Source organism: Scomber scombrus, chromosome 7, assembly GCF_963691925.1.
Source record: "Scomber scombrus chromosome 7, fScoSco1.1, whole genome shotgun sequence".
Classification (NCBI taxonomy): Eukaryota; Metazoa; Chordata; class Actinopteri; order Scombriformes; family Scombridae; genus Scomber; species Scomber scombrus.
This window is the reverse complement of record NC_084976.1, coordinates 31,200,040-31,213,314: the sequence shown is the minus strand read 5'-3', so window position 1 is coordinate 31,213,314 and position 13,275 is coordinate 31,200,040. Positions and strand designations below refer to the sequence as shown.

The 13,275-nt window shown below is 40.8% G+C and overlaps 1 protein-coding gene across 1 annotated transcript; it reads right to left on the bottom strand.

Moving 5' to 3' along the window:
- Nucleotides 1–4,519: 4,519 nt before the first annotated feature.
- LOC133983107 (zinc transporter ZIP1-like) lies at nt 4,520–12,812 on the bottom strand. The gene is made up of 4 exons (XM_062422059.1): nt 12,680–12,812; nt 9,264–9,567; nt 8,056–8,186; nt 4,520–5,840 (listed from the first exon to the last, which is right to left on the bottom strand). Exons 2-4 carry the CDS (start codon nt 9,463–9,465, stop codon nt 5,169–5,171), a joined length of 1,005 nt encoding a protein of 334 aa, XP_062278043.1. The 5' UTR covers nt 9,466–9,567; nt 12,680–12,812; the 3' UTR covers nt 4,520–5,168.
- Nucleotides 12,813–13,275: the final 463 nt, after the last annotated feature.

The following is a 13,275-nucleotide window of genomic DNA, read 5'->3' as shown; positions in this document are numbered from 1 at the left end:
TTAAATGTACATGTATTGAAGGTAAATAGAGAGTAGACTCCGGCTAAATCAGCTAATTTATTGTCTTCATTTTTTGTTCACTTTTAGCAAGGGCTACTAATAAAGAAATAAAGACCCAATATGCTGACAAACATGTTTAAAAGCTTGGCAGATATATTGTAACGAACTGGGCCACGTTACTGTTATGTGTGTTATTAAAAAAGAGAGATTATGCCCAGATACTTAAGTCTGTTCATATCTCTCCTGTCGGTCTCGTTCAGTCAGTCACTCCGTTCATATCTCTCCTGTCGGTCTCGTTCAATCAGTCGCTCCGTTCAATCATCTCAGTCGGTCTCGTTCAGTCAGTGATTCGCTCTCAAGATGCGTTCAAAGACACTCAGGAAAGCTAACATTTAGCTTAACATTCGCTAACACCCCGAAATAGGGTGCTTCAACAGAACAGTATCCTTCCTGAGTGTCTGTGAACGCGACTTGAGAGCGAGTGACTCAACAGACAACCTACGATTGGCTGGCTTTCTCAGTCCCTCTTCACCACTCTGATAACTTAACAGTGAACATAGCGAACGAAAGAACGAGAGAGTAGTGAAACGGGGAATCAGGTCAGTTCGTTCGTTTTAAAGAGTCGTTCGTTTGAACTGATTCATTCGCGAACGGGCCATCTCTAATCTCGACGGGGAAACAGAGCTCGATACAACAACGGCTCCGTGGACTCACACACACATTATGTTACAGGGAGAAAACTACGAAAGAGCTCTCAGCTATTCATTTCAGATTAATTCCTTCTACTTTAGTCCTAATTCATGACACAATACTATATCTGGTTACTAATAACTGTCACCATGCTGACGTTAAGGCCACATTTACCTTTATATCTTCGGTTGCCAGTCGTCCTCAGCGAAAGCTAAAGGGTAGAAACAGCAGAGCGATAGAGAGCACCATTAGCTCTAATAAAACAAACATAATGACCAAACCTTATGAAACAAGGGTCCAAATATTTCCAGACGGGGTAGCTAATGTCTCAGTTACTATAATTTAATATTACACCAAATGTCTGTTAGGAGCTAAAATTAGCGCTTAAACCTGCCGTTATTAGCCGTTAACGTCTGTTATCTCTGTAGCAAACTCCTCACTTCAGCTACAAAAACAAACTAATGATAACAAGACTTAAAAGTAACGTTGTTTTTGTCCGTGTGGTTAAAAAATATTTTTCATATTATTCTTCATATCGAAAAAGTCATTCTTAATTGACAAAATTTGACAAATTTGACAAAATTTGACAAATTAACACTTACCGTTACCGAGTCAGCGGGAGACTTCAGAGTGACGCAGCTCCAAGTTCAACGGCAGCTTCCTGTGTTACGGTCATTTCACAATAAAATTCTGAATACGGTATTATATTGTAAAACTTCACAGTAAAAGCATGTAAAGCGATAATACATCTAGTGAAATCCCAGAAATAATTTACAGTGTGGTCACCATCATCTTTTAATCAAACTGTTATGGTCTTGAGTAAACTTTAGCTGTTTTACTTTTTTTGGTCTAGATTTTATTCTGTAATTTAATTTAAAGAGCAAGCATTTGTTGACAGTGGCAAAGACAGAGAGAGAGAGAGAGAGAGAGAGAGAGAGAGAGGAGACCTGGACGTTGTAGAGTCTGCTCTGGCACTTTTAATTATTATAAAGAGAGAACTCCAGGGAAGAAGTTTAAGTTAGTGAAATATATTAATAGTACATGCATGTAAATGGATAGAGAGAGAGAGAGAGAGGGAGGAGGAGCGAGGAGGTCAGTGCATCATGGTAAAACCCCGGGCAGTCTAAGCCTATAGCAGCATAAAGTAGGAGCTGGTCCAAGGCAAATAGAAAAACAGTTTTCATGATCAAGAACTAATGTTCACAATTTTACATTAAGCAAATAATAAAAGCAAATGTTTTTGTCTTTTTAGAAATGTTGTCAAAAGCACATCAAAACTTTATTTGACAGCAATAAATTGAGAAGCTCAGTCACAGTATGATCTGAAAATCTGTTTTATGTCGTGTATCGTCACAATACAAAATATAACACATATTGTATTTCATACATTCATGACTTTGGTGTTATAATTACCAAAATACATTTCTAAGTGCCATTGTCTAAAACATCAATTTCCTCAAATCAGAAGCAAATTTTCTGCATTTTTCCAACTCATAAAATCCAGTTAAAGAAATCTGAATGAAGTCAAAAATAAACTAGATGTGCTTTCTGCCTCCAGACCTGTAGTAAAGTCTCTCTGACTGAACTATGTGAACAACAACAACAGATCTATTGTGTTTGTTCAGCACAGCATTTCTCTGCAGAGCCTCCGCTAAATTAAACACTTCTTTTCAATAAAAGTGAAAGGAGGAAAAAATTGGAGTTCTTCCCGTTCAACAGGACACAAAGTGCTTTCTGTTTCGGCCTGTTCATTTAAAGAAAAAGAGAGATCATACATTCCTCACGTCTGTTTTCACAGCTCCAAACTGTCATTTTTGGTTTTAGTAGCAGATTCTTTGCTGTTTTTGAAGCAATTAACTGAAAATGAATAAAAAATTGTCACATCACATGACATCAGGTCTAGATTTATTAATATTCAGCTTTAATGTGATTATGTTGAGATGATTATTGACATTAAGATGTTGTCAAATGTCATCTTGAAGCTGCTAAAACTCATTCTACAACTCTGCTGTACATTGGATATTTAACAATAATTAGATGTTTGAAGTGTTTGTGGGGGAAACTAATACTGACAAATAGATCCAGCCATGGTCCATGTGACAGTGAAAGCGTCACAATTCAGAAAACAAAACAAAATAAAGGCTTCAGGCAATAGTAACACAAATTAAGCTATATCACGAGAGTTATATCTAAAAAAAAAAAAAAGAATATCTTAAAGCTTTGGACAATACAGGGCATCTGAGGATGTCACCTTGCAACCCTGTCTCCTGGAAATTATGTTTTTAAATGACAAAAATCTTTTCCCAATAACATTTGTTTGGCAAATGTAAAAGATGCTCAGATTATGTTTAAAACTAATGAACAAAAAGCAGAAAATCTGACCCCAAAAACAGAGGTTCACATCTAGTCCAACAGGAACTTAACTTCAAAGGATCAGACTGGAGATTTTCTTTATTTTTCTTCTTGTCAATAAATCTCATGTTTTCAATCCAAACCAACAGTGAGCAATAAACTGAACTATTAACAAGTGTTGTGTGCTCATGTACCAAATCTATTAAAATCCCATCAATGAGCAACACCGCATCAGTTCAGTGTAAAGGGCCGTCCACACTAAGAAGGATAACTATAACAGTACCTATAAAGATAATGATGTGAGCGTCCACACTTATGAACTATAACTTCCTGTCTCACAGCTGCTGGTTCCAGCTGTGTCTGCAGCTAATGATAATAGCTACTGATGAGCTGTTACTGCTGTATGTTGTACAGAGAGATCAAAAGAAAAGCAGAAGGGTTGACAGGCTTGGTGCTGATTCAGTGTGTTGATCAGAAGTATTTCAGACACTAGTTGCTGTGATGTCCAAACTGAGCCGACACACAGCAGCACATGTTGAAGCAGAGACTCACAGTATGAGCTCACATCTGAACATGAGAAGATTTATATCACATTATAATAGAGAACAAAGCTCCAGCGTCTTTTTATAATAAAGAGAGACAAACCTTTGTAAAGAAATTAGCTCTGGGTGTCTTTCTGCTCCAATCTGTGCTGAGAGAGGAGCAAAGCTGCAGTAAAATAAATAAATATTAATAAATAAAGTCATCAGTCAGTTTTCCATAATTAAAGCTACTCTTACCTTTCTTGCATTTCACAACAACCCCTCCTCGCTCCTATGTCCCACCCCCACACATCATTCGGACCGAATGATATGATTGGTCAGAGTTTTCACAGAATATTATGAGAATGGAATAATGATGAGTTCTAAACAAAGGTAAGGGTAGCTTTAAGTAGCTTTATCTTTTTGATATTTTTACTGTAAATATCAGGCTGGATGCAGAATTTGTGGTTCTGTATGGTTTATAGGAAGGATTTTGATTGGCTGTCAGTGTTTTTCTAAAAGTGATCTAACAATATCGTTCACCACTGTCGATGTCATTATAGTTGTGGTGTGGACTCCTCCATCCACTGGAGTTAGAACCGTTTTTAAAACTATATATTTATAGTAATAGTTCTTGGTGTGGACGGGCCTTAAGGCCGATGCCACTGAGCATGTGCAGAAACTCTGTTCTTTTATCACTCCTTTAACAACATATCAGAACCTCATGACTTTGTACTACGTTACACATTTTTCAAATAACTTAACCCTCTAACAGGGGCTACAGGGGAGTAATTGATACCTAAAAGAAAGGTGATCACACCATAAAGTGACATTCGCTGGTCCATGTGAAAAAGGTAGAACCAGAAGCTCGGTGAAGTACTGACTATGTCGCGAAGGGCTAGTTCGAGCTAGTTGGTGAGTTGCTATCGGTGACGAGCTAACTGCTACCAAGCTTGCTAATTATCACCTAGGAAACATGTTAGCTTAGCTCTGTTGCTAACAAGAAAATGACTAAATGCAAATACGTTTACCACTTAACCAATAACACAATCATTTTATGCAATATATGAATATGTACCATCGATACCTGTCTAATAAAAGTCTGCAGACCTTTTAGTGGAGCAGTTTTACTGACAGAGGAGGTTAAAAAAAAAAAAGAAATTGTACAACACAGCTAATAAACTACGATTACTTCCATTTTTGACTCTCTGTATCTTCACAGGTCAGCACTGTTAAGATGGTTTACTCTTGGTGACCGGCGCAAATTCACGGATGAAAGTTTACCAAAATTGAACTAAATGCCAAAAATCCACGCTGATTTCCTTCACCCTGCTAGTGAATCTGTTGATCACTGTGATTCCACCGTGCTTCCCGTCCTTAACACCAACACAATCTACGTGCTGATAGTTTAAAAACAAATAAAGTTTTTATAATATGATTCCATTTTTTTCCAAAACATCATAAAGATCTACAAAGACTCCTTTCATACATATTCTGAATGTTTGTAACCAGACGCACTGAGGTGTAGCGTCTGATGGCTGTTATAGATTCATTCAACATGTGAACTCTCCTCAGGGCCTCTTGCTAAGTGCTGTGTTACCACGGTTACAGTTTGATGAAGAGCACGGCGGTGACCACGGCGAAGCCCACCAGCAACATGGCCACCTTGGGGATGCGGTTCCTGCCGTTGCTGAGCTCGTGCGGTAGTATTTCCATGAAGGTGATGTAGATGAAGGTTCCCACTGCCAGCCCCTCCAGCGTGGAGCGGGCCAGCTGGTGCTGCGGGGACGCCTTGGTCTCGGTGAGGGCGATGCCGAGGCCGATGCCCAGCGGGGACATGATGGCAAACAGCAGCAGGCAGCCGGCCACCACCGAGCGCCGCAGCCGGCCCTGGGTCAGTTTGAAGGCCAGACTGAAGGAGATGATGCTTTTGTGGATCATCAGGGCCAGGCAGATCTCCAGCACCTCCTTCCCTTCCTCCAGCAGCCCCACCGCCAAACCCTCAAACACCGAGTGCAGAGACAGTGAGAAGACCAGGATGAAGGCACGCAGGGCGGACTGGGAGCCAAAGTCCACGTGGAAGTGTCCACCGTCCGACTCCTCTGACCCCCGGCGGCGTTGATGGGAGTGATGCTGGACACTGGAGTCCACCAGCAGAGCCCGCCGCTCCTCCGGGTGTAAAGACGATTGTTCCTTGAAGGCCAGGACTATCTGCTCCAGGACCAGGACCAGGAAGAAGCCCATCGCCATGATGAACTCAGGCAGAGGAAACTGCAGCTGCAAACAGAGAAGAAGAACACAGTTTAGTCCAGACAAACCAAACAGCTGCCTGGAGACTCTCTGTTTCTAGTTTCTGAAACATCTTTGGACACCGAAAAATATAATCTGAGCAGAGTCGGTTCTCAAGTGAGGAAAGAAAGTGAAACCACCATGAGTGTGATCAGCTGACACACCTGGTGAACAAGGTGACACATACTTAAACCGTACTGTTCATATTCTGATTCATAATTAGTCTCATATTCATAAATTCCCTGTCAGCACTTAATAAATGTTTAAATAATAATTAATGAAGCTGTCAGAGAGCAAACTGATTGTTTTCGATTTGTTTACAGGGGGGAAAGACATTCACTATCACTATTTTATGGTCTTGAAGAACATTTTATAGAATATGATGAATTTTAAGTCAAATTTGTACAAAAATGTGCATTAGCTGCACACTTCTTTTTTTTTTTTAAAGCTGCATTTTATTTCCATTTTTGTATATTGTAGATATAATTACATTAGGAAAGGTCCAGCTAACAGAAACGTGCATAGTGTGTTTTTACAGCTCTCAAATGTAAAACAATGAGTCAAATTTGACCCTGAACAGTATGTAAGGGTTAAAGGAGACATCTTGTAGAAATGCTTCCTACTAGTCAATGCTCAGGGCTTAAACCTGCTCTGGACACTTTGTGACAGTTTCTTCTACCACATCTACACCTGCTAATTAACGTCTATCTGATCTGTTGCCTTGGTTGCTAAGGTGGTTGCTAAGCTGTTTCCATATTTAAGATCTAATTCAGCACCAACATTTATGGCAGTACTTGAGAAGGTGACATTTGAAGTAAAGAATGAGAAAAAACAGCGAAATCCTGCTACTATAGTTTATTTCAGGGTTTTTTGACGTGGCCTCCTGAGACACTGGAAGCTGAGAGGGACAGAAGGGCTGCATAAAGGGTCAGTATAAGATAAATAAAGAGTTTTAACTGTAAGTCATGCAAATATATTCCAGGAGAGCCCTAGAATATAAATATAGAGACCTGGAAATGTGCAGAATATGTCCTCTTTCAAAGTTCAGCATTGATGTCTGTAGTTTGAGTTACAGTAACTCTAAATAAACACAAAGCTGGAAAAGCCACTGCCACTTTCTGAAATGGAAAACATTTTATGGAGTTATGACTCAGACTAATCTGCTGTCACCATCTCTGTCAACACAGGATGAAAACAAACTGCTGAGTTAAAGCAGCGGATGTGGAGAAGATTCAGATCACATATAAGAATGGTTTCACAATCTGTGTGTCAACAGTGAAAGAGGTAATCATTCCTCCTGTTCATACTGACTGTTAGAGGATCTCCTACAGATGTGCTTTCAATGTAAAGTGATGGAGGAAAAAATCTAAAAAACTGTAAAAGTAGCTGATCAGCTTCTATTGAGCTTCATCAGTCTGAGTTATTATATCAATGATATCTGACATGTTTACTGTCTGTTTAGCATCAGATTCCCTCTTAGTGTTTCCTGTTGAGCTGTGGTGTAACCATAGTAACAAAAAGACTTTGCTACTAAAAACACTGTAACGTTGAAACATAGAAGATGAAGATTTGACTCATTCAGACGACTGAAGCTTCATATTAGCTTCAGATCAACTTTTAAATCCATGTTTCCACAGAAGGAGGACTGTGGGTTTAGTCCTCCATCACTTCCATTGTAAACATTATGAAGGGATCTTCTAATGGTCAGTATGAACAGGAGGAATCATTACAGCAAGATAAACTGGTTTATATCGTCCTGTAAGTTTCTGAGCACACTTGATACATATTTACTATATAATAAATAACTCTGTGGTGAAACTTAATGTTTAGACTAAGGAGCAAATTACATAGCTTGAAACATTTATGAACATGAACATGAACAGATATTAAAGTGTTCACTATGACTTGACGCCTAAAACACCATGAATGACAAGTTGTTTTGGTTGTGCAATATATATATATATCAAACATTTACTGGCACGAACTTCTCAAATTTGAAGATTTGCTGCTTTTCTCAGTTTAATATCAGTATATCTGGGACTCTGGGAGGTAATAATAGAAAGACCTGTCTTAGCTGACACTGTACATTAAGCTTGCAGATTATAGAACAATTTATCACATTTTAGTCGGCTGAACAATGTTTAAACTGAAAACACACTGTAGTGATGACAGAGGGTTTAAGGGTGGATCTGTGGGATCTTACTGTGATTCCTGCATTGCTGAAGGCCTCGTTGATGCCCTGCAGGTAGTCTGGCAGCAGGTCCAGCAGGCACGTGGCCAAGAAAACTCCTCCAGCAAAACAGCTGATCAAACTCAGCAGCCTGCGCCTCGACTCTGCAACACAGAGAATCAGCAGAAGAAGAAATATTCAGGTCAATTACTTCAGTAAAAGCAATACAGCAATGTAATAAAAGTACTGCAGTATTATGATGATGTAGTATGCAGTATTACAGTAAAAGTACTGCAGTATTATGAGCAATGTAGTATGCAGTATTACAGTAAAAGTACTGCAGTATTATAGCGATGTAGTATGCAGTATTACAGTAAAAGTACTGCAGTATTATGAGCGATGTAGTATGCAGTATTACAGTAAAAGTACTGCAGTATTATGAGCGATGTAGTATGCAGTATTACAGTAAAAGTACTGCAGTATTATGAGTGATGTAGTATGCAGTATTACAGTAAAAGTACTGCAGTATTATGAGCGATGTAGTATGCAGTATTACAGTAAAAGTACTGCAGTATTATGAGCGATGTAGTATGCAGTATTACAGTAAAAGTACTGCAGTATTATAGTGATGTAGTATGCAGTATTACAGTAAAGTACTGCAGTATTATGAGTGATGTAGTATGCAGTATTACAGTAAAAGTACTGCAGTATTATGAGTGATGTAGTATGCAGTATTACAGTAAAAGTACTGCAGTATTATGAGTGATGTAGTATGCAGTATTACAGTAAAAGTACTGCAGTATTATGAGTGATGTAGTATGCAGTATTACAGTAAAGTAGTGGTTTGGTCCTCTGACTGATATATTATTATTATGACATCATTAGATTATTAATAGTGAAGCATCAGTGTTAGAGCAGCATTAACAATGTGTTGTATTTATAAAGCTTGTTATATTTTCCATTGTGTCAAATCTGCATCTGAAAAGTAACTAAAGCTGTAAAATAAATGTAGTGGAGTAGAGCATCACATGGAAATACTACAGTAAAGTACAAGTACCTCAAACTGTAGTACAGTAAAGTACAAGTACTTCAAACTGAACTAGAGTAAAGTACCTCAAAATTGTACTTAAATGCATTTTGTACTTGAGTAAATGTATTTAGTTACTTTCCACCCTGCTGAGAACTGGGAGGATCAGCTGCGGTGTACAGACTGCATCACAGCATGAATCCAGACTCTTTACCTGGGCTGACGCTGCAGCGGCCGGCCCCCCGGACGATGCAGAGAGGAGCGAAGCCGAACAGCAGCGTGATGGACAGCAGGACCACCAGCGCTCCCAGTTTGAGCTCCAGTGCCGGGACGTCGGCCGGGTTGGTCTGCAGCGCCGCCTTCTCCCTCCTGGGAGACAGGACGACGGAGGACGAAACTCCTCCCAAAAGAGACATGTTCTATCTGGTTTATGTGAGCTTCTTCTTTCTCCTGGGAGTCAGGCGGAGTGGAGGACGAGCTCTTAAACACCTGCCATGGATTCACTCGGAGATCAGAGTCTGTCAGACACAAAGAAAACACACCACGGTTAAAGACACACTGTCCTGTCAAGGAAGGAAGGAAGGAAGGAAAGGAGAGAGGAAGGAAGGAAAGGAGGGAGGAAGGAAGGAAAGGAGGGAGGAAGGAAGGAACGGAGGGATGAAGGAAGGAAGGAAGGTAGGAGGGAGAACGGAAGAGGAAGGGAGGAAGGAAGGAAAGAAGGAAGGACAGACGGAAGGAAGAAAGGGGGATGGAGGAAGGAAAGAAATAAGGAGGGAGAAAGGAAAAGAGGAAGGGAGGAAGGAAGGATGGAAGGAAGGAAAGGAGGGAGGGAGGAAGGAAGGAAAGGAGGGAGGAAGGAAGGAAAGGAGGGAGGAAGGAAGGAAGGTAGGAGGGCAACAATCCTTAGAGAGGTTGAGTCCCGACTAATTTGTTTATTCACTGACTTTTCAGGTAGCGTCACCATGAGATCAAACCTTCAGGGTCAAAGGTTAAAGGTTCAGTTTTATTGTCACTCATGCTTCTATATATATATATAACATTCACAGGAGAAATTCATCCAGTGCATTATGGGTATGATGACTTTTTTATACTATATTTAACCCTCCCATTGTCCTTGAGTCAAGGAAGGAAGGGAGGAAGGAAGGGATGGAGGAAGAAGGAAGGAAGGAAAGGAGAGAGGAAGCAGGAAGGAAGGAAGGAAAGGAGGGAAGAAGGAAGGATGGAATGGAGGAAGAAGGAAGGAAGGAACGGAGGGAGGAAGGAAGGAAAGGAGGGAGGAAGGAAGGAAAGGAGGGAGGAAGGAAGGAAAGAAGGTAGGAGGGGAGAGAGGAAAGAAGGAAGGAGGGAGAAAGGAAGAGGAAGGGAGGAAGGAAGGAAAGAAGGAAGGACAGACGGAAGGAAGAAAGGGAGATGAGGAAGGAAAGAAATAAGGAGGGAGAAAGGAAAAGAGGAAGGGAGGAAGGAGGGATGGAAGGGAGGAAAGGAGGGAGGAAGGAAGGAAGGATGGAAGGAAAGGAGGGAGGGAGGAAGGAAGGAAAGGAGGGAGGAAGGAAGGAAAGGAGGGAGGAAGGAAGGAAGGTAGGAGGGCAACAATCCTTAGAGAGGTTGAGTCCCGACTAATTTGTTTATTCACTGACTTTTCAGGTAGCGTCACCATGAGATCAAACCTTCAGGGTCAAAGGTTAAAGGTTCAGTTTTATTGTCACTCATGCTTCTGTATAATCTTCTCTACTATATCCAATAAATATATAACATTCACTGGAGAAATTCATCCAGTGCATTATGGGTATGTTGACTTTTAAATACTATATTTAACCCTCCCATTGTCCTCGAGTCAAGGAAGGAAGGGAGGAAGGAAGGATGGAATGGAGGAAGAAGGAAGGAAGGAAAGGAGAGAGGAAGCAGGAAGGAAGGAAGGAAAGGAGGGAGGAAGGAAGGATGGAATGGAGGAAGAAGGAAGGAAGGAAGGAACGGAGGGAGGGAGGGAGGAAGGAAGGAAAGGAGGGAGGAAGGAAGGAAAGGAGGGAGGAAGGAAGGAAGGAAGGTAGGAGGGGAGAGAGGAAAGAAGGAAGGAGGGAGAAAGGAAGAGGAAGGGAGGAAGGAAGGAAAGAAGGAAGGACAGACGGAAGGAAGAAAGGGAGATGAGGAAGGAAAGAAATAAGGAGGGAGAAAGGAAAAGAGGAAGGGAGGAAGGAGGGATGGAAGGGAGGAAAGGAGGGAGGAAGGAAGGAAGGATGGAAGGAAATTAGGGAGGAAGGAAGGAAGGATGGAAAGAAAGGAGGGAGGAAGGAAGGAAAGGAGGAACCAGACATTACCGTCTTTCACCTGCAAACTATGTCCCTAAAAGGAAGAAATAACTGCAATTCCTACAATAAAAGATTGATAGTTGGTGTCCATATTGTCATGCAAAATATCGCAATACTATGCTGTATCGACCCCCGCCCACCCCTAATATTCATGATGCCCAGCTCAAACTGTTGATCATATACAAAGAAGAGACAAGTCATTCAAGTAACATCAGCTACAAAAAAACAGGCAGGTTTAATGTCTCACAGAGGAGTTGAGACTTGTTTGCTGTGTGATTTAACTGTTTTATTCCTCATGATGATGATTTCAGAGCTACACATGAATACATCATTTCCTCACTTCCTTCCTTCCTTCCTCCTCTCCTTACTTCCTTCCTCTTTTCCTCCCTACTTACTCCTTTCTTTCCTTCCTTCCGTCCTTCCCTTCTCTCCTAACTTCCTTCCTCTTTTTCTTCCTCCTTCCCTCCTTACTCTCTTCCTTCTCTCCTTACTTCCTTCCTCTTTTCTTCCCTCCTTCCCTCCTTACTCCCTTCCTTCTCTCCTTACTTCCTTCCTCTTTTCCTCCTTCCCTCTCTCCCTTCTTACTCCTTTCCTTTCCTTCCTTCTTTCCTTCCTTCCTTCCTTATTCCTTTCCTTCCTTCCTTATTCATTCCTTCCTTACTTCTTTCCTTCCTTCCTCCTTTCCTTCCTCCTTCCTTCTCCTCCTTCCTTCCTTCCTCTTTTCCTCCCTCCTTCCCTCCTTTCCTTCCTCCCTTCCTTCTCTCCTTCCTTCCTTCCTCTTTTCCTCCCTCCTTCCCTCCTTTCCTACATTCCTTCCTCCCTTCCTTCTCTCCTTACTTCCTTCCTCTTTTCCTCCCTCCTTCCCTCCTTACTCCTTTCCTTCCTTCCTTCCTCCCTTCCTTCTCTCCTTACTTCCTTCCTCTTTTCCTCCCTCCTTCCCTTCTTACTCCTTTCCTTCCTCCTGTCCTTCCTTCTTTCCTTCCTTCCTTCCATCCTTCCCCTGAGGACAACAGGAGGGTTAAAGTCCATTTCTTGAGTAGAAGTATTAGTTTACTTCTCACTGCTGATGTTCAGCTACAACACTTCCATCAATAACAATGACTCCTGCTTAATAAGTGTGATAATATATGTGTGTCTGCTTTATTTATAACTTCTGACTGGACTAACATGGATTCCTTTACAGATGAACAACACATTCATCCTCACTGATCCAAACAAGAAAGGAATGATCTTAAAACAGAGAGGGAAAAAACACAGCATGTGACTCTCAGAAAAAGGGAAACTTTGATCAAACTCCTGACATTTCATTGTTTTTATTTCTTACCTGAATCAGCCGAGCAGCTGTGAGGATTCCTCTCAGATTCAGATTCTATTAAAAGTCAATAAAACATAAATAAAAACGCAGTTCACTGTTTCTCCTTCTCTCCTTCTTTGCGGAGCAGCTCTGTCGGGTTACATGCTGTCCGGGAAGTGGTGAGTCAGTTTCCATCAGCTGATCCCACTTTATGGTCAAGCTGCTGTCCAGACGATAACACACAGTTTCCGGTTTTCAAAATAAAAGCTGCTTTGGTTTCACGTTTAGGGAAGTTATGTGCTTTTATTTTGTGCTACGAGCAATTAAAAATACTTTATGAGTAAAAGTACTGCAGTATTATGAGCGATGTAGTATGCAGTATTACAGTAAAAGTACTGCAGTATTATGAGCGATGTAGTATGCAGTATTACAGTAAAAGTACTGCAGTATTATGAGTGATGTAGTATGCAGTATTACAGTAAAAGTACTGCAGTATTATAGTGATGTAGTATGCAGTATTACAGTAAAAGTATTGCAGTATTATAGTGATGTAGTATGTAGTATTACAGTAAAAGTATTGCAGTATTATGAGCAATGTAGTATGCAGTATTACAGTAAAAGTACTG